We start from the raw sequence: 24,537 nt of genomic DNA, 5'->3' as shown, positions 1-24,537 counted from the left end.
TCCACACAAATGATAAAATTGTATTTTCAGGTGTAGATGGTGTTGGTGATAGCCACTGAAACACATTTTCTTACTGAGCAAAGCTATCAAACACATGTACAGTATTTTTGCTTGACATCATATAGGCTCAGCTTCTGGACTGTACTTCGCATGCAGTGTTGAAGCGAGCCCAGTTTTGTGGCTTTATCTCACGCCTCTGATACAAATATAACTCCCTCACATGAGGTCACAACTGACAGGTTCATTAATACAAACCTTTGGTTGTTTACAGGCACGCTGGAATCTGACACATCACGTTTATGATCACACACTAAAGATTCACACCTACTCTCTAATCTCTCTGCGGCACAGCTGATTCCCTGACATCAGTGGGGGTGGGGGGGGCAGGGGGGAGTGGGGGAGGGGCCATTAAAAGCGCCGGGGCGACCCCTGTTCACACCAGGAGCCGCTCTGCTTTGGGCGTGGCCCCTCGTGCGCAACGTAAGGTGAGTCTTCTGTGAACACTGGGTGTTTCTGAATGAATGCCGGCCTGACTACGTCTTAATGGATGAAATGGAGTGTGAAAAAAACGCTAAGACATTCCCTGACTTGACACCTGTGTGTGTGTGCGTGTGTGTGTGTGTGTATGAATGTCTAACTTTTTCATTCCAGTATATTCTTGTGTATCATATACGTACATATAATTACAGGACCACAACAGTCTTTTATTAGCCACACGGCAGTAATACGCACAAATACGTATTAAACGTGAATGAGCGTTGACACACAAAACACACACACACACACACACACATCTGCGGTCGCCAGCGTAATTTATCCTCTGCAGTTCTCCCATCCAAGCTGTCCTCCTCCAGGGGCCTCCAGGGGCCCCCAGGAGCCTCCAGGAGCAGCGGGCAGGACTGAAGAGCACCTGTTCTTCTGCATGGTTTTCATAATGGAGTTCTAAGTGGGGTTCTAAGTGGAGGGAACCCAAGTGAGCACGGGGGAGAACATGCAAACATGCAACAAGCAAACATACAGTACATGTATATTTTGATTACTGTTAGAGAGGGGTTACACTTCTGACAGAGTGATGACGTTCGGAACCTAGAGGAATGAGCCACCGGATGTCCCCCAGGGGGAGCCCGCCCCCTGCTCTGAGTGACAGGCCCAGTGATTGGCTAGAGGCACTGTGGGAAAAGAACTTTAGGTGCTGAACACGCGTGTGATGAGGTTAGAGCTTGACAGGAAGTACTGAGCAAAAAAAATCCACAACTTTATTCTTGCTCCCGCTCAAACACAGAGATACATGCAGACATGGCGCACACACACACACACACACACACACACACACACACACACACACACACACACAGTTGCTATGGAGAACGCGGAGATGGGAGGATCTTCTGAAGTCACAAGTCACATCTCCCCTCCGGCAGGAGGCTGCGATGGCCCAGATCCGCTTGCTATCTGGGATGGCAAATAAAACCCATTCTGATTCTGAATAAAACCCATTCCTGTAGTCATTATCACCTGAGGCCCTTTTTCCAGGAGAATGGAGGCTCATTCTGAGAGCACGGAGCTGGCCTGACGCGTTACCAAGCCTCGGGCGCCAGAGAGCAGAAGAACACAGTGAGGTCGGCACCAGGCAAACACTCTCGCTGGGTCTGCAACATCCTCCACCACCTCTGAGTCCAAGCCCGGCGCCCCCCCCCCCCCCCCGACACACACACACACTCGCACACACACATACAACCGCCCACATCAAAGACGTCAGACATTCGTCAGACTCTCTCACGACAGATTGGGTTGATTTGGCTTCATCTCCGCTGCCCTTCAAACAGGGTATGGCCCACTTTTCACCCTCTCTAGGCTCATTTGCAACAGGCCTTCCCATCAGGGAACAGTTGTCAGTGTATGAGAGTGTGCGTGCGTGCGTGCGTGCGTGTGTGTATTTGACCTCTCATTTCATCTATTCCTTTGGGCACTCAGCAGTCTTGTAATATGTGATCTGGTCAGTCAGATGGGACCGGTGAGATTGGGTGTCTGGAGACGGAAGTGGATAATGGATAATCGTCCTCTATCCAGCTGTATTATTCCTCTATGAAATGAAACTCAGCTGGAATGACTTTAGAGTCCTGATATCAAGACAATTGATCTGTAATGATGATATAAGATCCTGGCTTATCAGATACAACCCGAAGACCGTTAAACTATTGCCATATACAATTCTATAACCCCCGAGACCTTCTGTATTGCTTTCCTGTCCGTGATGTATATCTCCTTTTCCACCCCAAAAATCGAATGTGAAAGTGCATTCCAATTATGTGCGGCCCCCCGCTGGGGAAGCGCTGTAAAGATAGGACAGGATATTACCACCTCCTCCTGATCGTAGAGCTCTGGCCCTCGTTAAGACGAGCTGTCCTACGCACACGCTACGTCAGAAACACGGCAACGCTTGCGTCTCCTCTCTGCTATTCTGGGATATCTAGTCGAGGGTATCGGCTCAGACCCCCTCAGCCCTCCCACGTACCCCCCCTCTCGCCTCTCTCCCCGCCCCCCCCCCCCTCCCCCCCCCCCCTCCCTATCAGCCTTACCCCCAAGCCGTCGTTCCATCCCCATTCCTAGGGTACACCCCCCCCCCCCTTACCACACACACACACACACACACACAAACACACAGTGACCTCTTGGGCAATGTATTTTTGGTGTTGTGAATCCATTCATGTGGGATGCATTATGCCAAATTCAGATTCAGGGGAATAGCTTTCCTGTGACATAACATGATAATCTACACACTTCTGCTGGGTTGAGCATAAATGAGCGGAACTGAAATCAAACTTTGCCACGACAGGATGAGACAGAGGCATGAAGGCGACCTTCACACTTTGTATCATGTATGTTTTTTGAAAGGGAACACGTGATCGTCATGATGCCATGCCAGACAATGTTCTGTGTTTTTCCAAGTAGAAGAGATCATCTTCACTTATCCCTGTCATGCAAATGCCAATTAAAGGAGGAGTTCATTAAATTTAATGACTCGGGTGAGGCAATGCCACATGTCATAAATCGGTAATAAATCACGCTCCCTCGTGAGTGGTGTGTGTGTGTGTGTGTGTGTGTGTGTGTGTGCACGTGTGCGTGCACGTGCGTGTGTAGCTATTAACTGCACTATACTCAGCTACCATACCGGCTCCTGTAAAATGAGTCAACTCATTAAACCCACATTTCCAGCCAATTAGATTTCCCTATTTGCGTTGTAATGACATCACAGTCAGTCCTTCCCCCATCATGAGGAAGTCACATCCTGTTCCTCCTTGTTAACCATCTTCTCTGCTTTCTCAAATTAGGCTAAGCATCTCTTAATAAGTCAAGATGTCGCTGCCATTCTGACTAGTTATATGGGATAAAAGGTGCCACAGGTGTTTTAGAGAAGATAAACACTTAAAATGATTTCCATACATAAGTCTGGGTGGGCTTGTAGGCCTATTTAATTTCTTGAAGTTGTCCGACTTCTGAAGACATTACTCACCTGTTGCTACGTGCTTAAGCGTCGAGAGAGGAGTAGAAGATGTGTGCAGGTGTCCTTGAGTCTCAACTCCTGTACTCCACATGCCCCCTTCTGGTCTTTTAATGGGAACATTTCTCACAAATTAGGTGAATTAATTTGCTATTCTTCGTCTGGCCATCGTCTTGGGCTATTCGTATTGTTTTACCAACAAAGAATGTTCCTCGTAAATTATTGGATCATTATTATAGGGTCTAATCATCCGACATTGGTGAGAAATGTCCTATCGAGTCCTAGTTCTGTGCCCCAAACCAGACGGTGGCGCTGTAGCGTCTGCAGCGCGCTAAAGATGAAGGAAGAAGAAAAGCGGAACTTTGAAGTGACGTTGAGAACATGGCAACTCCGATCTCGGTGGAGCGTAAACACATCTCCTGTACCAATTTTAACTGTCTTTATTATCAACACAACATGTGCTCGGATGTGTCAGCAATGCAGGGTGGTTACAAGATGTTTATTCTGAACTTGCAGGTTGATTTTCGTGGAGGTGAGAGCAGAGATCCATCGCCCAGTCGTAGGAAAACAAGGCAAGCGGTAAGACTGAAAAGGGTCAGGCGGCTCAGTCACCGCATTGGACGGTGGCTAGCTAAGCTAGCGTAGTTATGGTGCGTTCGTTTCTAACTGGGAGGTGGCAAATTGCGACTTGCTACTAGGAATTATTAAATAAAACACCGCATGAACTCGCACTTCCTCGTCGCAAATTCGGATATGTTTCTGAGCCCCCAGTTGCTCGAATGCACTAGATATAACTATGGTGCATTCGTTTGTGGTCGGAGGTGGCAAGTCGCAAGTGGCAAAATACCCACCTCCGACCTGTGTGCATTCAGCTATATACCATTATATCACAGTTACCTAGTTATATCTATATACCATTATATCACAGTTACCTAGTTATATCTATATACCATTATATCACAGTTACCTAGTTATATCTATATACCATTATATCACAGTTACCTAGTTATATCTAGTGCATTCGAGCAACTGGGGGCTGAGAAACATATCCGAATTTGCTACGAGGAAGTGCGAGTTCATGCGGTGTTTTATTTAATAATTCCTAGTAGCAAGTCGCAATTTGCCACCTCCCAGTTATAAACGAACGCACCATAACTAGGTAACTGTGATATAATGTTATATAGATATAACTAGGTAACTGTGATATAATGGTATATAGATATAACTAGGTAACTGTGATATAATGGTATATATCTGAATGCACACAGGTCGGAGGTAGGTATTTCTCACTTGCGACTTGCCACCTCCGACCACAAACGAACGCACCATTAGCCGAGCTCCTGGTACAACACATTAAAACAAATGAGCTAACGTTAGGCTAGTCGTATTTACACAAAGAGCTCAATATAACTCCCGAACCAAGGTGCAAACTGAGGAAAGGGAAAGTGAGTAAGTGGGATAGCTAGTGGAAATGATTTGGTTTAGCTTGCTAGCAAGCTAACGTTAGCATACCATACCATTACACCATGACTGAGCTATACTGTAACTTTGGTAGCTAAGCTAGTTGACCAGCAATGATTCAGTTTATTTTTTTATTGGACTTGGTCCAGGGCGGTATTCATGGCCCACCTCTCCATCATAGAGAAAGTGAGATCATGTGAAAAGGGCTTTTTATATAAAAGGTGGGGGGCTACAAGTGAAGCCACTCTCTCTCTCTCTCTCTCTCTCTCTCTCTCTCTCTCTCTCTCTCTCTCTCTCTCTCTCTCTCTCTCTCTCCAGAGAGAGAGAGAGAGAGAAGGCTTTTGTCTTCTGTCTTCACTTAAGTGAGTATCGAAATGAATGCTTCCTGACATGGCAGTAGACCGGGCATACAGACCCGACTACCACCCCGGACCAGGTCTAATTTGTCATAGCACTATATACAGGCACAATGTACAGTGGAAAACTCAGCAGCTCCAGATCAATCAGTAGTTGTATCCATCTGTATTCCTCACTCAGACAGAATCATGGAGACCAACGGGGAGACGGAGGAAGGACCAGGATCTGAAGTGGCTGAGCTTCGCATGAAGGTCGAATGCTTGAAGCAAGAACTGAAAACCTGCAAGACGGAGCTGGTGAAGCTACAGAAGCAACTGACGAACTCAGAGCGACTGCAGAAGAGCACGGAAAACTACAACGAAGACCTGAGGAAGCAGGTAAGCTGGCTTACAAAGCAGGGAGGAAATGGATTTTCAAACCGTACATGAACAGCGTCTATCCTTCACAATTGACAGTCTGTGATGTTTGAATAGGGCTGCAAAATTCCGAAATATTCAAAGTTGGAAACTTTCCATGGGAATTAACAGGAATTTATGGGAATTACCAGGAATTAACTGGAATAAACTGGGAATTTGGGGGTTATTTATACCAACTGTATTTACCTTGTCATACATAAACAGACATAGATATAAACATTTTGTTTTGTCATAAGCAGACATGCAGACAAACATTTCTAATTCATAATCTATTTGTGAGTAGAACTTAAATGGATTATACAGCCCTCTTAGGGTGAATGGTGCTAGGAATTAGCTGTGCATGTGATGGAAGAATGCACTGCACATATTTAACCAAGATCGTGTTCCAAGATCTAGAAATGCATTTTATCCTGTAGGGGTCAGCGGTGGTGTAGCGGTCTAATGCATCGTGGACCGGCGGTCTCGCCAGATCCGAGTATGGCCGGATCCCAGAGGGAGGGGCCTATTGGGCCGCTGCTCCCCGAGGGGGGTTAGTTTAATCTCGGCTTGAAGGCTCGTTACAACAGCAACCCTGTCTGGTGTTGGAATTACGGTTGAGAGCTGAGAGCGTCATGGAGTTGACTCTCCCCTTCGTATCGCTGACCAGCTGGGCGACGAATCCTCAACAGTTAGTAGGGGGCAACTGGACAATAGGTCAGGGTCAATTGGCTTCCAAATTGGATGAAAATGGGATAAAATCCTAAAATAAATATATTAAATAGAAAACTTGAAGAAAAAACAAAAGCTGTCTACAAAGCTACAAAAAAACATTTCCAAAATTCCTGAGCTTAACTTCCCAACCCTATGTTTGAATGAATCTTCCTGTTCGCCAGGTTGACAAGCTGAGTGCTGAGATTCACGAATGGAAGAAGAAGAAGGAAAAAGAGCGAACGAATGCAGAGACTCAGACAGAGGAATACACATGGACAGAATCCGGTGAGTATTACTCTGTTTTGTGGTTGAACAAATCACACACATCTCCACTCAGACCTTATCGTTCTTGTTTCACATCCTGGTCTTTTAATTTTGTGCATTTGCTTTCAGACTATTACAACTACTACGGAGATTACTATCAAAATGCTGTGGGCACAGACGCCCAGGAAAATGCAACGACGGGGTCTCACAAAGCCACTGAAGTAACTACAGCGGTCAAGACAGAAGATGAAACGGTCGCTGAAGTGTCATCAGATGTGTCAGTAGGACAAGGTGGTGGAGACGCTGCTAAGCCAGAGGTCTGTTTCACCCAACACCAAATATCACTGTTTTTAGGCAGTCGGGACAGATTCTAACCGATTCATCCAAACAATCAGGCAAACCCCACTCTCCGTATGTCCGTAGAAGTCTTACAATCTCTGAAAACTGATTTTAAAGCAATACATAGCGTTTTCTCCGGTTTTCTAGGAACTGCGCCCCCACAGGCTCTGCGAGTAAGTGCACTGTCGTACTGTCGTAAAGTTATCAGATTGTCTTTTTCTGGCTTCTTCCGTGATGTTTCGCTTCGGTTTTCTCACCTCCGCCATGATATCATTGCATGTTCTATTAATACATCCATGCATGATATCCGTAGACGCCGGAATAGTTAGTTACTACTGTGTTGTTTAAGCACAACGTTGCGCATGCGCACTTCGACTGAATGCTGCGTCCCGGGGGCGCGACTTTTAAAAGGTAATAAATGTCAATGTATTATCTTTCTGAGTAGACTGTTTGGACGATTCAGCTTACCTTTAGTATATCTAATTGTAGAATTAGCACCAGGCATGTTTGTAAAGGTCCAAATATCGCGATGTATTGCTTTAAACATGGATTCGTGTTTTCTTTCTCGACTCGGTTTGAAACAAGACACTTGGTCAAAGCATACTGAGAGTGTGACCCTCAGAGGGAATACTGTGTGAGTGTGGGGTCAGAGGGAGGTCGTGACCCCCCGGGGTGTGCTCGTGGTCTTCAGGACGCGGAGGGGGGCTCCATCGCGGACATGCTGAGGAGCACGGCCGAGGAGGCCATGACGCAGACGGGCTTCATCTTCGACGAGACCTCTGGGCTCTACTACGACCACAGCACCGGCTTCTACTACGACTCGGTTAGCCCCTGTCATAGAAATTATAGTTTCATCATCTCCTTTTGTAATTCACCACCTCCCTCAACCTTTCACATAGCTGTGCTAACCTAATTCATGACAGGATGACCTCCAGGAGGTCAACACACCTAGAAATCTGTCTACTCCAGAATAACCATCCTTTGTCCCTTTGTCTCCAAGAAATTACCGCCTTTTCTCATGTCACGTGTCTGTATTCTCGACCACGCCTGCCATTTCATATGACGTACATGGGTTAGCCAATCACATCCTCAAAGCGCCATACCTGTGTTTTGCTTGAATATAAAGGCCGCGCTGACCAAGAGGCGGCACTTCTTTGGGATACCACTCATGTGCGTTGTCCGGAAGTCCTTGCGCTCGTATGTTTTCTCAATAAACCAGACTTAACCTGTTTGAGCGAATCTTGGTAAATCCTTTTTGACTAGATCAGTTAAATCCATTACACCCGCCTCTCGCCCGCACTCCCCATCCCTAATCCTAAAGTCTCAATGCGTTTTGGAATAGTATTTTTGTGTTGTGCCCCCTTCCCCCGTAGGCAAGGCAGTTGTACTATGACAACAACACGGGCATGTATTACACCTACGACGCAGAGAGCGGGCGCTACCAGTTCCACTCCCGGATAGAGGTGTCCGCCACGCAGGCCAGCGAGGAGACCGCGGAGGACAGGAAGACTGCCGAGAAGAAGGGAAACAGGAAGAAAGGGACGGAGAAGTCGTCACGCCAGGAGAAAAAGGTAGGTGGCCACGCAAAAGATGACATCAAAACGGCGAAGACTCCATGCATAGGAAGTAATGATTGTTTATTTAACATGAATTACTTAATGTTAAAAACGTGAGAACGTGAGATTTCAAAAGGTAGATAATGCATTTTGGATATATGTTTCGTTTTCTTCTGCTTATTGGGGGACACAAGGCCTCTGAATGCATCCCCCCCCCCCCCCCCCGATCCCTTTCAAAATTCTCAGGAAGTCACTCTGTCCTTTCCACTGGTCTCAGTTCTCAAACGCTGGCTGGTGGGTGCAGTTAACCCTTTCGATACGACCACGTCACTGGCAACATTTTAAAAATATCTAACAAATATTTAATAATATTTAAAAAAATATCTAACAAATCTAAAAAATTCCTCACTCCAACACTTGCTGAAAGCTGAGAAACTGCGCTTTCTAGTATTCTAGTATTATAGGGAAAATCCAATTAATATTCGAAATGTTGTCACTGTACTTTCAGGGTTAAAAGGGTTAAAGGTACAGCCTAGTTTATGTTTAGTTTACTGAAATGTTGTTCTCTGACCCAGGTCCAAGAGGTGATTAAGTCATTGGCTAACATGAAGATTTCCTCTTACTGGAACAGTGCTTCCCAAAGAGGTACAATCATCTCACTTTTATATTCATACGCATTGTCATCAAGGCCATATGATCAGTCAAAGCCTTAATGAACAGGTGTGACTGGGGTATGCCTAATTGTCTCTTACAAGGTGGAATCAAATATTCTTTCTTTTTGAATATTTTTGAGTTTTGAAGGACGAGGAACTCAGGGTCAGGATAGGTTGCTTTCAGTGCTCTAGGATTCGGCCATTTTGTTTTTCTAGCACCACTTTCCTATGAAGTGACTAATTTCACACCACAGCGTTTTTGAAAACTGAGACCTTTTATACAAAACGACTTTCAAAACGATTGGGGACGCCCTCGCATTCAGAGCCGACTTGTGTCCTGCCAGTAAGAGTTCTGTGGCGGTTATAAACCCCGTGTTGACCGTCTGGTGACAGGACCTCAGAGCGGACGTGGTGAAGGTGGAGGACGACCAGACCGAGTGGGTGGAGCGTCGCGTGCCCGAGAGGGGCGTGGCCTCGCGCAGGCCGAGGCGGCGGCGGCGGTCCTGCAGCTCGGACGTCTCGCGGAGGAGAGGGTCGGCCGGCTCTCGGCGCCACGGCAGCTCCGAACGCTCGCCGAAGAGGATGAAGAGGAGGAACGGGTCGTGCTCCGACGACACGAGCGGCTCGAAGAAGAAGAAGAAGAAGACGACGAAGAAGAAGAAGGCCAAGTCAGAGAAACGCAGCAAGAAGACCAAGAAGACCAAGAAGAAGAAGAAGAAGAAGGTGACGGTGGCGAGTGATGGCTCGGGCGGGAGCAGTGCGCCAGAGGAGGGCGAGATCACCGAATCAGAGGGAGAATGGAAGTCCACTCCCTCCTTCTCCTTCTCCTCCTCCTCCTCCTCCTCTTCCTCGTCCTCGTCCTCTCCCCGTTGTCCTTCCGGAGACAGCCCAGAGACAGAGATGGAGAGTCAGGAAGGTGAGAACAGGGACAGACCACTTCCTCAACAGCTGTTACCGCTCGGGTCACATTTGGGTGACAGTTCTTACTCTGGGAAATTGAGTTCTTCAGCGATGTGGACTTTTCATAGGGGGGGGCATGGGTGTGTTATGTACATGCTATAGCTATGTGTGTGTGTGTGTGTGTGTGTGTGTGTGTGTGTGTGTGCCTACCTGGCTTTCTGCCTGTCTGCCTGCCTGTCTGTCTGCCTGTCTGTCTGTATGTCTGCTTATGTGTGTGTGTGCGCGCGTGTGTGTGTGTGCCTGTGTGTGTGTCTTGTTTGAACACAGCCACGCGCGTTGTTCTGTGTGTGCGTGTGTGTGTGTGTGCATGTGTGCGTGCGTGTGTGTGTGCGTGTGTGTGTGCATGCGAGTGTGTGTGTCTGCGCACGCCTACCTGGCTGTCTGCCTGCCTGTCTGTCTGTCTGCTTATTTGTGTGTGTGTGTGCGCGTGTGCCGTGTGTGTGTGCATGCGCGTGTGTGTGTCTTTGTGTGTGTGTGCATGCCTGTGTGAGTGTGTGTGGCGCAGTAACCTGTAAATAGTACAGTACGTTTGTTTTCTCTTCCCCCTCAGTCGAGGAGGTGTGGCCTCCGTGTGTGAGGGTGACCGTGGTCAGATCTCCCGTGTTACAGACCGGCGCGCTCTTCATCATCACCGCTGACTCCAACGCCACCATCGGCAGGTCAGTCTCTCTCCCCCCCGTCTCTCTCTCCCGTCTCTCTCTCTCCCCCCTGTCTCTCTCTCTCTCCCCCGTCTCTCTCCCCTGTCTCTCTCCCCCGTCTCTCTCCTTCGTCTCTCTCCCCTGTCTCTCCCCTGTCTCTCCCCCCGTCTCTCCCCCCGTCTCTCCCCCCGTCTCTCCCCCATCTCTCCCCCCGTCTCTCTCTCTCCCCCGTCTCTCTCTCTCCCCCGTCTCTCTCTCTCCCCCGTCTCTCTCTCCCCCGTCTCTCTCTCTCCCCCGTCTCTCTCTCTCCCCCGTCTCTCTCTCTCCCCCGTCTCTCTCCCCCGTCTCTCTCCCTCGTCTCTCTCCCCCGTCTCTCTCTCTCCCTCGTCTCTCCCCCCTGTCTCTCTCCCCTGTCTCTCTCCCCCCTGTCTCTCTCCCCCCTGTCTCTCTCCCTCGTCTCTCTCCCTCGTCTCTCTCCCTCGTCTCTCTCCCCCGTCTCTCTCTCTCCCTCGTCTCTCTCCCCTGTCTCTCTCCCCGTCTCTCCCCCCATCTCTCTCTCTCCCCCGTCTCTCTCCCCCCGTCTCTCTCCCTCGTCTCTCTCCTCCGTCTCTCTCCCTCGTCTCTCTCCTCCGTCTCTCTCCCTCGTCTCTCTCCTCCGTCTCTCTCCCTCGTCTCTCTCCTCCGTCTCTCTCCCTCGTCTCTCTCCTCCGTCTCTCTCCCTCGTCTCTCTCCCCCGTCTCTCTCTCCCCCCTGTCTCTCCCCCCTGTCTCTCCCCCCCCGTCTCTCTCTCCCCCGTCTCTCTCTCCCCCGTCTCTCCCTCGTCTCTCTCTCTCCCCCGTCTCTCCCCCACGTCTCTCTCTCCCCCGACTCTCTCCCCCATCCCTCTCCCTCGTCTCTCTCCCTCGTCTGTCTCCCCCGTCTCTCTCCCCCGTCTCTCTCTCTCCCCCGTCTCTCCCTCCCGTCTCTCCCTCCCGTCTCTCCCCCGTCTCTCTCCCCCGTCTCTCTCCCCCGTCTCTCTCCCCCGTCTCTCTCCCCCGTCTCTCTCCCCCGTCTCTCTCTCCCCCGTCTCTCTCTCCCCCGTCTCTCTCTCCCCCGTCTCTCCCTCGTCTCTCTCCCCCCCGTCTCTCTCCCTCGTCTGTCTCCCTCGTCTGTCTCCCCCGTCTCTCCCCCCCCGTCTCTCTCCCCCGTCTCTCTCCCCCCGTCTCTCCTCCCCCGTCTCTCCCTCGTCTCTCTCCCCCGTCTCTCTCCCTCGTCTCTCTCCCCTGTCTCTCCCCCCTGTCTCTCCCCCCTGTCTCTCCCCCCTGTCTCTCTCCCCCGTCTCTCTCCCCCGTCTCTCTCCCCCGTCTCTCTCCCCCCGTCTCTCCTCCCCCGTCTCTCCCTCGTCTCTCTCCCCGTCTCTCTCCCTCGTCTCTCTCCCCTGTCTCTCTCCCCTGTCTCTCCCCCCTGTCTCTCCCCCCTGTCTCTCCCCCCTGTCTCTCCCCCCTGTCTCTCTCCCCCGTCTCTCTCTCCCCCGTCTCTCTCTCTCGTCTCTCTCCCCCGTCTCTCTCCCCCGTCTCTCTCCCCCGTCTCTCTCCCCCGTCTCTCTCCCCCGTCTCTCTCCCCCGTCTCTCTCCCCCGTCTCTCTCCCCCGTCTCCTCTGAGACAACTCAGACCGTTCCGTCACACTCAACTCTGATTGAATCCAGAAAAAACTGACCAACTGACTGTTTCTATTTAAAAGGGCTATCGGTGTTCAGTTCTCGTCTTTGACCACCAGGGGGAGTTAGCTAGGCATCTCGTGACATTGAGCTCCTGCAGGAAGCCCCTTAAACATGACATGAATCTGTAAACGTTTGTTCTGGCAGAGAGAAGGACATGGACCACGCCATCAGAATACCTGAAATGGGAGTCAGCAAGGTACTGTCTCCGGCACCCCCCGGTCACGGGATGATTAATGAATGTGCTCTATAAGCAATCAAAAATCGGTTCCTCATTTCAGGGGTGTGCAGTCCCTTTTGGTAGTGAACAGAACGTGTGTTTTGGGCGTTTCAGTTCCATGCGGAGGTGTTCTTTGACCACGTCGAGCAGTGCTACATGCTGGTGGACCAGGGCAGCCAGAACGGAACCGTCCTCAACGGCAACAGGATCCTACAGGTCAGACAACGGAAGAACATTCCGGTTTCCACTTCATCGTCCGCACGGGCATCTTTAGGTAGCCGACGGAGGCCTATATGATAACGAATCTATTATCCAGACCTCGAGAAGGTGGCTTTCGTTTTTAAAAAGAAACATAATCATAATCAAAATCATAATCTTGTCACATAATCAAAAGGTTTAGTCATTCAATAACAGAGCCTCAAAAATTCTGCTGAAAAACTGAAGCAATAACCTATACATTCACTTTGAAAAATTCGGTCACACTTTACAATAAGGGTCACAAAAACATTAGTTAACTGTTAACTAATGCTTATTTAGGGTTAGGTTAGGTTACTAATGTTAATTAATACCTTAGTTAGGGTTAGGGTTAGTTAACATAAATAACATTAGTAAATGGTTAATAGAGACATTAGTTAACTGTTACTTAATGCTTAATAATGCATTAACTAATGCTCATTAATGTACCCTTATTGTAAAGTGTTACCAAAAATTCAATTAAAAAATGTGATAGATTAAATGGGTGGGGGGCCCCTTTACATGTCTGTGCCCAGGGGCCCATCAGGTCATAATCCAGCCAACTAAGCCCTGTGTGCGTTTGTGTCCCCGCAGCCCAAGACCAAGTGCGAGCCCTGCGCCCTGACCCACGGGGACGAGGTCAAGATGGGCGAGACGGTCCTGTCCTTCCACATCCACTCGGGGACGGACACCTGCGACGGCTGCGAGCCCGGCCAGGTGATGGCGCACCTGAGCAAGAACAGGAGGGAGGACTCCGCAGGTGAGGAGGAGGAGTTCCGGGAGACCGCGCTGGAGTCTGATTGGTTAATCGCATTTTTCACTTGTCCGCTCTTTTTTTCCATATTTGATTACCAAGGGTCCATCAGACAGTCGGTGCCCGTCAACGAATTTTGCGTCTGGTATTTTCCAAGCCAGACACACTCGCCGTTTCTCTCGACATCGACATTTCGTTTCACGTCGTTATTCGGCCGTTTTCCCAGACAGGCGTTGCCGAAGGCATCCTCAGCGATTAGTTCGTCCCCTAACCAATCACGTCGCGCGGTTTGATTCCGCCGTCGCATTCAAGGGACGCTGATTGGCCTGGTTGGAATCCCAACCGAGAAATCACTCTGGACAAGAGCTTTTCCAGACCCCGAATCGCAATCCGAAAATTTAAAGTGGGCGTGCGATTCAGGGGGTGGAGCCAGGCGAGTGTCTTCCCTCTCTGTCAGTCTGCTTGTATGATGACCTGCTGTGAGTCCAGGTAGCGGTCAGGGTGAGAGAGGAGCGTTCTACTCTCTCTGTTCTGACTCCGCCCCCCCCGCTCTGTTCCACAGACCTCGCACCAACCAAAGAACACAAGGAGGCACTGAGACAGAAGGAACTCAAACTGATGAAGGTCAAATACGGCCTGAAGGTGAGTGTTCCCTCGCTGTTCCCCCTCAGAACCTCTGCGGGGAACCCTGTCATCCTCTGGTCCCCTGGGAACAGAAACACAAGCCCCCACCAACAATTTAGAGTACAATCGAGCATGGGTTCCCAAAATCAATGTGGGCATCCCCTCTGACAGTGACACACCCCCCCCCCCCCACCCAAATTTGTCCATTTTGCAAGGCAGCGTTAGCTAGCTCATAACGTTACACAGCTAAGTTAGCTCGGTGGCACCTGCTGCTAGTTAACGTTATGACGTTTTCGCACTTAAAAATCACACTTCATTCATAAAAAAACATAGAAAATAAAATTTCAAAAAATCATTTTTTTTCTAACCATCCCTCCGCGCCTCCCCTGAATTTCTTTGGGGCCCCCCAGGGGAGGTGCGCCTCACAGTTTGGGAATGCCTGATTTAGAGCATTAGAGAGTGTGACATTGTACAGTCTAGCTTTCTAGTGACCAGTGTGTGTGTGTGTGTGTGTGTGTGTGTGTGTGTGTGTGTGTGTGTGTGTGTGTGTGTGTGTGTGTCTGTAGCTTTCTAGTGACCAGTGTGTGTGTGTCTGTAGCTTTCTAGTGACCAGTGTGTGTGTGTCTGTAGCTTTCTAGTGACCAGTGTGTGTGTGTGTCTGTAGCTTTCTAGTGACCAGTGTGTGTGTGTGTGTGTGTCTGTAGCTTTCTAGTGACCAGTGTGTGTGTGTCTGTAGCTTTCTAGTAACCAGTGTGTGTGTGTGTGTCTGTAGCTTTCTAGTGACCAGTGTGTGTTGTGTTCTTTCTCTAACCGAGTATGAGGAGGCCAAAGCGCTGAGGAACCCCCGGTACAAGGACCGCGCCGAGTCACGGCGCCAGACCGTCGGCAGCGAAGGCGTCTTCCAGCGGAACGACGCCCCCGCCTCGGTGCACGTGTACGTATCTGCGATTGGTCGAATCGACTACCTCCCGTCACCGGATTGGTTAAAACATGACATGTCCGGCGATTAACCTTCTGCGTGCTCGTTTCTCCTCGGACAGTGAGATCAGCGAAGTCAACAAAGGACGGAAAATGCTCGAGAAGATGGGCTGGAAGAAAGGGGAGGGGCTTGGAAAAGATGGCGCCGGAATGAAAGACCCGGTAAGATCAGATATGACTATAGAGATGATCAGATACGTGCTTACGAGTCGGGATCCTGGAAGTACTTCTTGAAGAGTAGGATCCTCCCTCCTAAGCACCTGTTGTATTTATATGCAACTCTAGCACTAGATTATTCTATTAGTCACTTGTTCAGAAAGGAGATACGCTTGTGAGTTCTGGTGAGTAGTCGTACACTGATGTTGACGCCCACTGACAAAGAAATTATGATTTAATAATTATTTCCCTCACTGTACTGTGGTACGTTAAATGCAATTACTGTAAGTCGCTTTGGATAAAAGCGTCTGCTAAGTGATTAATTTAATGAATGAACAGGTCAGACAAATAACTTTGTTTTGAGCCTGTGGTGAGAGATGGGCAGCGACTCTGCTGTCCTGACGTCAGTGGGCAGTTCGTTCCATCGCTGCGTTCTGGTTCCTTCCTTCACCCCTCCTCCTCCTCACAGATCCAGATGAAGATCAGGAAGTCTCAGTCGGGGCTGGGCGCCGCCGCCGCTGTCTCCGTGGACGACGCCTCCCTGACCAGAACCAAGACCCAGAAGAACTGGGAGAAGGCCCGCGAGAGGTTCGCCGACACCTGCCAGCCCGCCCCGCCCGTCCCCAAGACCCCCGGGAACAACCCCTGGGTCAAAGCTGAGGAGACCGAGTGACCCCTGGGAGTGACCCCTGGGAGTGACCCCTGGGAGAACCAGCTCCACGTTGACTGATATAAGACTGTGTTGAGTCTGACCTACTGGTGGGTCAGTGCTGGCGCCTCCTGACCGAGAACCTACTAAGTGACCGGATGAAATAGAAACGTCGCTTTCTGTTCGTTGACTTGTTCTGCACCTGCTCGTTTTTTGTATTTCTTTTGTTTTCTTTTCATTGTCCCTACTAATAAGTGATACTGGATGTAGTCCTCAATCAAAAAATGATGTTTGAATGTTGGCTTTTAAGATCCCTGGAAGGTGTAGCCTACAATCATACCAAATAAATAGTTGTATACAATGTTGGTGTTCTCTGGTGTTGGAGTGATTGGAATGGGATAAAGTGGGGGATAAAAGTAAGGCAAAGATAATATGTGATGTAAGGTGGTATAACTGTACACAACGGTGGAAATATGTCGCAAAATAATAGCAACCCACCATCATAGTGGCCTATTATGAACCTACTATGGGTGCAGGAGTTGCTGGTCTTATGAGCGTTTTGCAACGGCTACTTGCCGGCACTAGGACTCCACGGACCTCCGATGACCGGCTGGTGTTTGGAGCGAAAAAAAGTTGGAAGTTGGACTGAACTCTCAAAGTCTCAGGTCTCCCGCTGCCCCTCATCTCGATGGAGAGAGCAAGTGAAAAACACGGACTGTAAGGGCTGCTGCTGAGTGCGCTTACTGAATTAAGACCGTTTCAAGAAATGAATCGGACTTCGACAGAAGAAAGTGATTTGTCCAACGGACCGCAACATGTAAGGGAATTGCAGTATACTGATGTCACGGTTGCGCCTTTAAGGCATAAAGTTTTTCCATTGATGTATTCACCATCACACCTAATGGTTACAGTGCTAATGTAGACCTATATGCGGCTTATTTGAAGTCTTTACATTTTGATAGGTTATAAACTTAAGCTTAAGTATTAAATCATATTAAAAGTGTGGCAGTTTTATTACATTTAGCCTACAACACTCATCTTTAGGCTACTTCAAATGTTATCTGCAGTGATAGGCCTATCAAACTTGAAAACAGGTAGCCTTAATGAGAAGCCTAGATAATTGCACATATTCAAATTATTCTGTGCCAATTGAGGGTGTAAATTATCACGCTATTCTTGATTATGCCTACTCGTGGTCATTTTGACTCGTATTTCCGAGAAGTGGATTTAATTAGATTTGTTTGAAGTTATATAGCTAATTTCGCCACCAGGGGGAAACCTAAATGGGATCTAGAGGAAGGGGGGTGTTGCAGTAGAACTTGGGGGTTGTTTCGTTAAAGACCTGTGGAAATAAGTCTCTGGTTATAAGAATGGGCTAAGGACATTAAACCCTTTAAACCCATGTTTCAAACCAGATTAAAGGAACAAACCAATTTATATTCTCCCCACTGTGCCAGAAATTAATTTGTAGCTTTAAGCTACTTTTACTTTTTTGGCCAACAAGACTCACACAATGTATTTTTGGAGGCTATAGTTGTCTCAGACTGTTGCAAATTTCTATTGACTGCAGTAAAGTAGCCTACCACCAGGTAGGCCTACACGACGAGCTAAACAGAATTAGCCACAGGCTAGGTCATGGTAACCATGTAGGCCATAGATTATAAAGCTATGCGCGTTTTATTATAAGATTTATTGGAGTATTCAGTCCCTGGTCGAGACACTGATTTAAGACCATTCCTCTTGGTGATAGTGTTGTCAGGTAAACTACAATCTATGTGAAAGGTCAGTTTCTGCCCGGAGATGTTATTGTTGATCCACTTATGAAATGCTCTCTCTCTCTCGCTCTCTCTCTCTCTCTATTTCTCTCTCTCTCTCTCTCTCTCTCTCTCTCTCTCTCTTTCTCCCTCTCTCTCTCTCTCTCTCTCTCTCCCTCTCTCTCTCTCTCTCTTACACACACACAGCGCGCACACACACACACACGCAGTGATATTTATATTCTGTACTCATGCCAAATTGTTCCATGTGTTTTCTGTGCATTGATATTGGGACATCGGGTGCATTGATCGGGTGCAACGAATTTCAGCATCGGCCGAAAAAATCTGTGTTCGATGAATATGATATGAGAGCGAGGCTCTCAGCCCGTGATGCGAGGGACTGACAGACAGCTGCCGTAACGCAGAGGCAGAGATGGAAATGAGCAGGGTGGACCTCGGCCAACGATTCCCGGACCAGAGATTAAAGATGAGGGTTGATCCGGGAGATTTCACACGTCTTGATTTTCAGCGGGCCTCTATGGCGAGAGCTACGATGAGGGCACCGTTTGCCGTTAAACCACCGGGGTGCTGACGGTAACCCGGAGATCCGACTGGACCTGGATGTTGATCTCGTGTCTATCGGCCGTATGACATGAGATTAGTCAATGAGATCTAGTAGCGCGTCCGTAACCTTTACTTCCACGTCCTTAGATCATCATTAGATGCTAGAGGAGATCCGAGAGGAAGAGCCGAGGGGACATTAATTCCGTGCGTGAGGACGCGGCGACCGCCTCCAACTACGCGGAGAGAAAGCAATTAACCACCCGTTCTGCACTTGATGTGCTCACACGAACAGCTGGAGACGGGTCGGTGGGGGGTCGGTGGGGGGTGACGGCGAGCGATAGCAAAGAATAGCCGATGCTCGAACCACAACCGCGGCCGCAGCCCAGGGAGGCAGCTGTGGTGGAGTTGGAGGTGGTACCCGCGTCGCGGTGTTTCTTCTCCGGTGAAGCAGCATGGGCTGCGCTCCCAGCATCCACGTCTCCCAGAGCGGCGTGATCTACTGCCGAGACTCGGACGAGTCGAATTCCCCCCACCAAACCACCACCATCTCGCAGGGCACGGCGGCGACTCTCCACGGGCTCTTCATCAAGACCGATGCGGCCGACGCGATCCCCTCCGTGATCACGTACCAGAGCAGGCACTCGCGCGCCAACTCCCACCGGGAGCGCAGGGACACCAGCGGGGGACACAGGGACAACAGCGGGGGACACAGGGACAACAGCGGGGGACACAGGGACAACAGCGGGGGACACATCTGCATCGAGGCCGAGACGCAGACCAGCCACTCTCGCGTCAAGGTAGAGACGGTGATAGCTCTGTTGAGGTCTCGGCCATTCTCTCTCTCTGTCTCTCTCTCTCTCTCTCTCTCTCTCTCTCTCTCTCTCTCTCTCTCTCGCGACATAATCACAAAAAACACGTTTTATCCAATGTTTCAAATATCTAGACTCTTATTTGACTCTAAGTCTATAAACAGGCTATATTGAAACCCAATGCCCGTTATTGGCACGAGGATCAGGGACATTGTGGAATTGTCAGCGGTTTGTTTGCATGTCTCAACATTCTGTATGTTTTGAGAGATACTGCCCTATGTGATCAATGTAGAAGTAGCCGGACCTTACATCTATAAACTCCATTAGGGACGTGAAAAAGTCCAACCAACTACAGTAACTTCCCATGGGGACAACATGGGACCGAGTCTGGCGTCTGCGGTGATAGTGGACCGTAGGAAGTCAGATGTGTGTCATCGGGGGACAGAGATCCAGAGCTCTGAGCAGCAGATGTGTCCTCTAGGGAGTCAGGTGCCGTGACCCTGGTCTCATGGCAGGCCCTTGTTTGTCCACATGGAAAGTGCCTGCAGGGCCCAGACACTGTGTTCTGCCTGCTAAAACAACGCCGATGCTTTGTAGAGGGAATCTAATAAGGGTCTGGTGACAATTTTCAGCTGTTTACATCATAACACTAACTGCTTGTCTGAAGGGTGAGGGAGGGAGGGAGGGAGGGAGGGAGGGAGGGAGGGAGGGAGGGAGGGAGGGAGGGAGGGAGGGAGGGAGGGAGGGAGGGAGGAAGGAAGTGAGGCATATATACACAGTATATGAAACTGATCTGACACTGATCTTTAAAATCATGGTTCACCAAAGAGCTTAGAGACAGTTGAGTTGAATCCTCTGTCGTACCCCTGGTCTATGACTCTACATACCTGCTGTATGGATGTTTATGACACAGCAGGTGTTGTAATCAGGGCTAGGGCCGACAGCAGGAAGCCACAGGGCTGAACAAGGTAGCGTAGCATCAGCTGAGGTGACATTGTGACACTGAGGAGTTGGCGTCTTCAATTCACTCAACTGAGATGAGCATTCTAGAAGATTCTCTGTTTCAAAGAGATCAGCAGGAGCATTCGGGTGTCATGGCAGGTCTGTGAGAGGTAGGTTTCCTTCTGCAGAAACAGTTCCCAGATAGCAAGCGGATCTGGGCCATATACAGGCCAGATCTGGCCCTTGTGGCTTAGTTCCGGCCCATATAGGGCCCAGAATTATTACACATCCGCTTGCTATCTGGGTTGAATATCAACTCTCCATACTTTCTCCATAGGCTACTTTCTCCAACCGGAAACAGGATTATCAGAGTCAGATTTATTTTAGCGAAGTAGGTTTGCACCTACAGTATGAGGAACCGGCCTTGGTCTGTTGGTGAGGTGACAATAATGATACCAGTAAACAGTGAAAGAACAAGACAGGACAGCGCAAAACACAATAACAGAGGTATAGAATACAATATGCAGTACAATCTAAAAAATTAAATAAAAAAAGTACAAACTAGACTGTCAGTGGGGGGTCAAACGCCTGATTGATGAGGCCATTCGCAGTCGGAAAGAAACTGGTTTTCGTGCCTAGAGGTTTTGTTTGCATCCTTATGATCATATTTGAACTTGACCTCATATTTCTTTTTGTTCATTTTTTTTGCATTTCCATTACAAATGGATACCAGAGATGACTGCCCTACATTAAAGGAGTAGATGGTATTTGGCATCATCAGCCCTCCCAGATAGCAAGCGGATCTGGGCCATATACAGGCCAGATCTGGCTCTTGTGGCTTAGTTCCGGCCCATATATGGCCCAGATCCGCTTGCTATCTGGGCTGTTATAAGGTTATTTGCAATCATATACCACGGTCTATATACAAATATCCTCATAGAGATCCATTGGGTACTTAGCTGTGACATCATGAGCAATGAGCACTAATATCTCAAGAGCGCACAGTCTGTCAAAATGTATATATGGACCGATCTGTATATGATTGTAAATGACCTCATAACAGGGCTTATGATGCTAAACACCAAACTACTCCTTTAAGACTCAAATCCCAAATAATATGAGTCAGTGGATTTAATGTAGCCTAATTTATTTTTTTTCCTACTGAAATGGCCTTTTAAAGCTTTTCCTTATGAAGAGTGAAATATGAGAGCTAAATGTCATTAAGGCCCAATATCTTAATAGGCTATTAAAGGGGTGGGTGGGGTGGGGAGGGATGTGAAGTGTGGTGGGTCAGCTGCTCTCTCCCCCTCCCTTGGGGGTGGGGGGGCATAAATGATGCTATTGATTCTAATCACCCCTCCGGATCATGGCAGTGGTAATAATAAGTCACCCAAGTGTATGTGTGTGTGTGTGTGTGTGTGTGTGTGTGTGTGTGTGTGTGTGTGTGTGTGTGTGTGTGTGTGTGTGTGAGTGCATGTGTGTGCACATGTGTGCATGTGTGTGTGTGTGTTTACCCCCCTGGACAGAGCAGAGATGGGGTGTGAGCAGTCACATGTGAGATATCTGATGATGACGGTGGGAAGTACATACACTCCTTCAAGGCCTCTCTCTCTCCCTCTCTCTCTCTCTCTCTCGCTCTCTCTCTCTTTCTCTCTCTCTTTCTTGCACTCTCTCTCTCTTTCTCTCTCTCTCTCCCTCTCTCTCTCCCTCTGTCTCTCTCCCTCTCTCTCTCTCTCTCTCCCTCTCTCTCTCTCTCTCTCTCTCTCTCTCTCTCTCTCTCTCTCTCTCTCTCTCCCTTTCTCTGACACATACAAACAAATCACACACATGGCCAGTAATTTAAGGGAACTGCAGTACAACCCAGACAGCAATCTGATCAGGGCCATATACAGGCCAGATCAGGGCCATATACAGACCAGATCTGATCAGGGCCATATACAGGCCAGATCAGGGTCATATACAGGCCAGATCTGATCAGGGCCATATACAGGCCAGATCTGATCAGGGCCATATACAGGCCAGATCAGGGCCAGATCAGGGCCATATACAGGCCAGATCAGGGCCATATACAGGCCAGATCAGGGCCATATACAGGCCAGATCTGATCAGGGCCATATACAGGCCAGATCTGATCAGGGCCATATACAGGCCAGATCTGATCAGGGCCATATACAGGCCAGATCTGATCAGGGCCATATACAGGCCAGATCTGATCAGGGCAATATACAGGCCAGATCTGGCCCTTGTGGCTTAGTTCCGGCCCATATATGGCCCACATCCGCTTGCTATCTGGGAATGTTCAGACCACAGCCCAAGTGGATCTTCTACTCCCAATATCTTACACACACACACACACACACACACACACACACACACACACACACACACTCAGTCACCATGTGCACTTAGAGGATCCAGATTATAGAAAAACCTTTGAAGTGACCAAAAATAGAGCCATTGACCAGAACCATTCATTTCTCTGTCCATTGTGTGAATATTCTAGAAGGCCAGTGTAGTCAGATTGTTGTTACTGTAATGTGAGTGTGCACTGTAGGCACTGCTGCCATTCTTGGCCAGGTCGCTCTTGAAAAAGACATTTAAATCTCAGTAATAATCTAAACCTGGTTAAATAAAGGTTAATCAATGAAAATATTGTGATCAAGTGAGCATACCTAATCTCCCGTTTTGTGTGTGTGTGCGTGTGTGTGTGTAGGTGGGTGCATGTGCATATACAAGTGTTTTGAAGAGCTCTTAGCTCTACTACAAAGCTGTGTTTTCATGAAATCCTCGGGCCCATCCAGAGCGTCGAGTCGAGCCCAGCGTTGGCGTGCTGTTGTCCGTTACCATGAAAACGGAAAACACTAACACGTAAGGAGCAAAACATGAAATATACATGCGCTGTGAAGACGGGTCTGGCACTGCTCCTACTGCTCCTTTATGACAGTTGATAACAGGAACACGAACCCACGATTCTATTTTATGACTACAATCAACTAAAGAATCTCCCCCCTCACACACACACACACACACACACACACACACACACCTAGAGCCGGCGTTGGGTGAGACTACGCTTCATACGCCGTCTCCATCATCTCTGGAGTGCGTCATCGATAACTGACATCATAAGATCCTGTTTGTTATGCACACACACACACACACGCACGCAGGCGCCGGGTACAGGAGCTCCCCGGCGTGTCCGGGTTCGAATCGGCCTGCACGCCGGGTCCAGGGGCAGCGGGCTGAAAACAACCACGCTGGCGCTACGCCGGCGCCGGAGAGAGGGGCGGGGCTAGAGGGGCTCCGACCGGGAGCCAAGGTTATTCTGTCCTCCTCTCCTCCTCTTCTCTGTCTCTTTATCTCTCCATCTCAGGGGGGGGGGGGGGGGGGTTGCCGTCGGGTCACAGTAATAACGCAGCTAATCTTAATCGGTTGTAACACACACACATACGCACACACACACACTCGCACACATTCAATCATGTTCATACAAACACAATCGCAAGAAAATAAACACACACACACCCCGGTCTGCCAGGGCCACCTCATCTTGGATTCCGGGGATATTTTTCACTGTTGAGAGAACGAAGCGAAAATGTGTGTGTATTGGTGTGTGTGTGTGTGTGTACTGGTGTGTGTATTGGCGTCTGTGTGTGTGTGCATTGGTGTGTGTGTGTGTGTGTGTGTGTATTTATGTGTGCGTGTACATGTGTGTGTGTGTACTTGCATGTGTATTGGCGTGTGTGTGTGTGTGTGTGTGCGTGTGTGTACTGGTGTGTGTATTGGCATCTGTGTGTATGTGTATTGGTGTGTGTGTGTGTATTTATGTGTGCGTGTACACGTGTGTGTGTGTGTGTGTGTGTGTGTGTACGTGCATGTGTATTGGCGCGTGTGTGTGTGTGTGTGTTTGTGTGCGGTACACTCAGGAACAGTTTGTAACAGTCGCTGTGTGAGATGCGGTCAGATGTTTAGAGTGCTGTTAGAATGCCAGCCAGCCCCTATCTGTGTTAGCATCTCCTTCAGCTTGCTCTTCCATTCCTCTATCTGTGTTAGCATCTCCTGCAGCTAGCCCCTATCTGTGTTAGCATCTCCTTCAGCTCGCTCTTCCATTCCTCTATCTGTGTTAGCATCTCTTTCAGCTCGCTCTGCCATTCCTCTATCTGTGTTAGCATCTCCTTTAGCTCGCTCTTCCATTCCTCTATCTGTGTTAGCATCTCCTGCAGCTCGCTCTTCCATTCCTCTATCTGTGTTAGCATCTCCTTCAGCTCGCTCTTCCATTCCTCTATCTGTGTTAGCATCTCCTGCAGCTCGCTCTTCCAT

At 49.0% G+C, this 24,537-nt stretch overlaps 2 protein-coding genes across 6 annotated transcripts in view; both read left to right on the top strand.

Annotated features, from left to right (window-relative positions):
* The first annotated feature begins 3,878 nt into the window (after positions 1 to 3,878).
* On the top strand, positions 3,879 to 16,496 carry aggf1 (angiogenic factor with G patch and FHA domains 1). 3 transcript variants are annotated; one of them, XM_084461481.1, is made up of 16 exons: positions 3,879 to 3,923; positions 4,019 to 4,081; positions 5,501 to 5,697; positions 6,609 to 6,711; positions 6,820 to 7,007; positions 7,721 to 7,852; positions 8,403 to 8,600; positions 9,632 to 10,154; positions 10,749 to 10,857; positions 12,681 to 12,732; positions 12,868 to 12,969; positions 13,582 to 13,747; positions 14,304 to 14,383; positions 15,181 to 15,299; positions 15,406 to 15,505; positions 15,969 to 16,496. In XM_084461481.1, exons 3-16 carry the CDS (start codon positions 5,509 to 5,511, stop codon positions 16,170 to 16,172), a joined length of 2,265 nt encoding a protein of 754 aa, XP_084317607.1. In that variant the 5' UTR covers positions 3,879 to 3,923; positions 4,019 to 4,081; positions 5,501 to 5,508; the 3' UTR covers positions 16,173 to 16,496. The 3 variants fall into 3 exon arrangements, with proteins under 3 accessions (XP_084317607.1, XP_084317606.1, XP_084317608.1); XM_084461480.1 differs by having other exon boundaries at positions 3,911 to 4,081; XM_084461482.1 differs by lacking the exon at positions 9,632 to 10,154 and adding an exon at positions 9,161 to 9,230 and having other exon boundaries at positions 3,911 to 4,081.
* Positions 16,497 to 18,918: 2,422 nt separating this feature from the next.
* Positions 18,919 to 24,537, top strand: part of pde8b (phosphodiesterase 8B) — a gene marked incomplete at both ends in the record, with an annotated part of 45,178 nt that continues 39,559 nt past the window's right edge. For all 3 annotated transcript variants that reach the window (XM_084451546.1, XM_084451544.1, XM_084451545.1), the window contains one exon: positions 18,919 to 19,263. In XM_084451546.1, coding sequence (XP_084307672.1) covers positions 18,919 to 19,263 — 345 coding nt within the window. The remainder of the gene's footprint in view (positions 19,264 to 24,537) is intronic.

Source organism: Borostomias antarcticus (genome assembly GCF_949987555.1).
Source record: "Borostomias antarcticus genome assembly, chromosome: 2".
In the NCBI taxonomy this organism is placed as follows: Eukaryota; Metazoa; Chordata; class Actinopteri; order Stomiiformes; family Stomiidae; genus Borostomias; species Borostomias antarcticus.
Note: the sequence above shows the minus strand (reverse complement) of the source record. Positions and strands in the feature narration are given on the sequence as shown.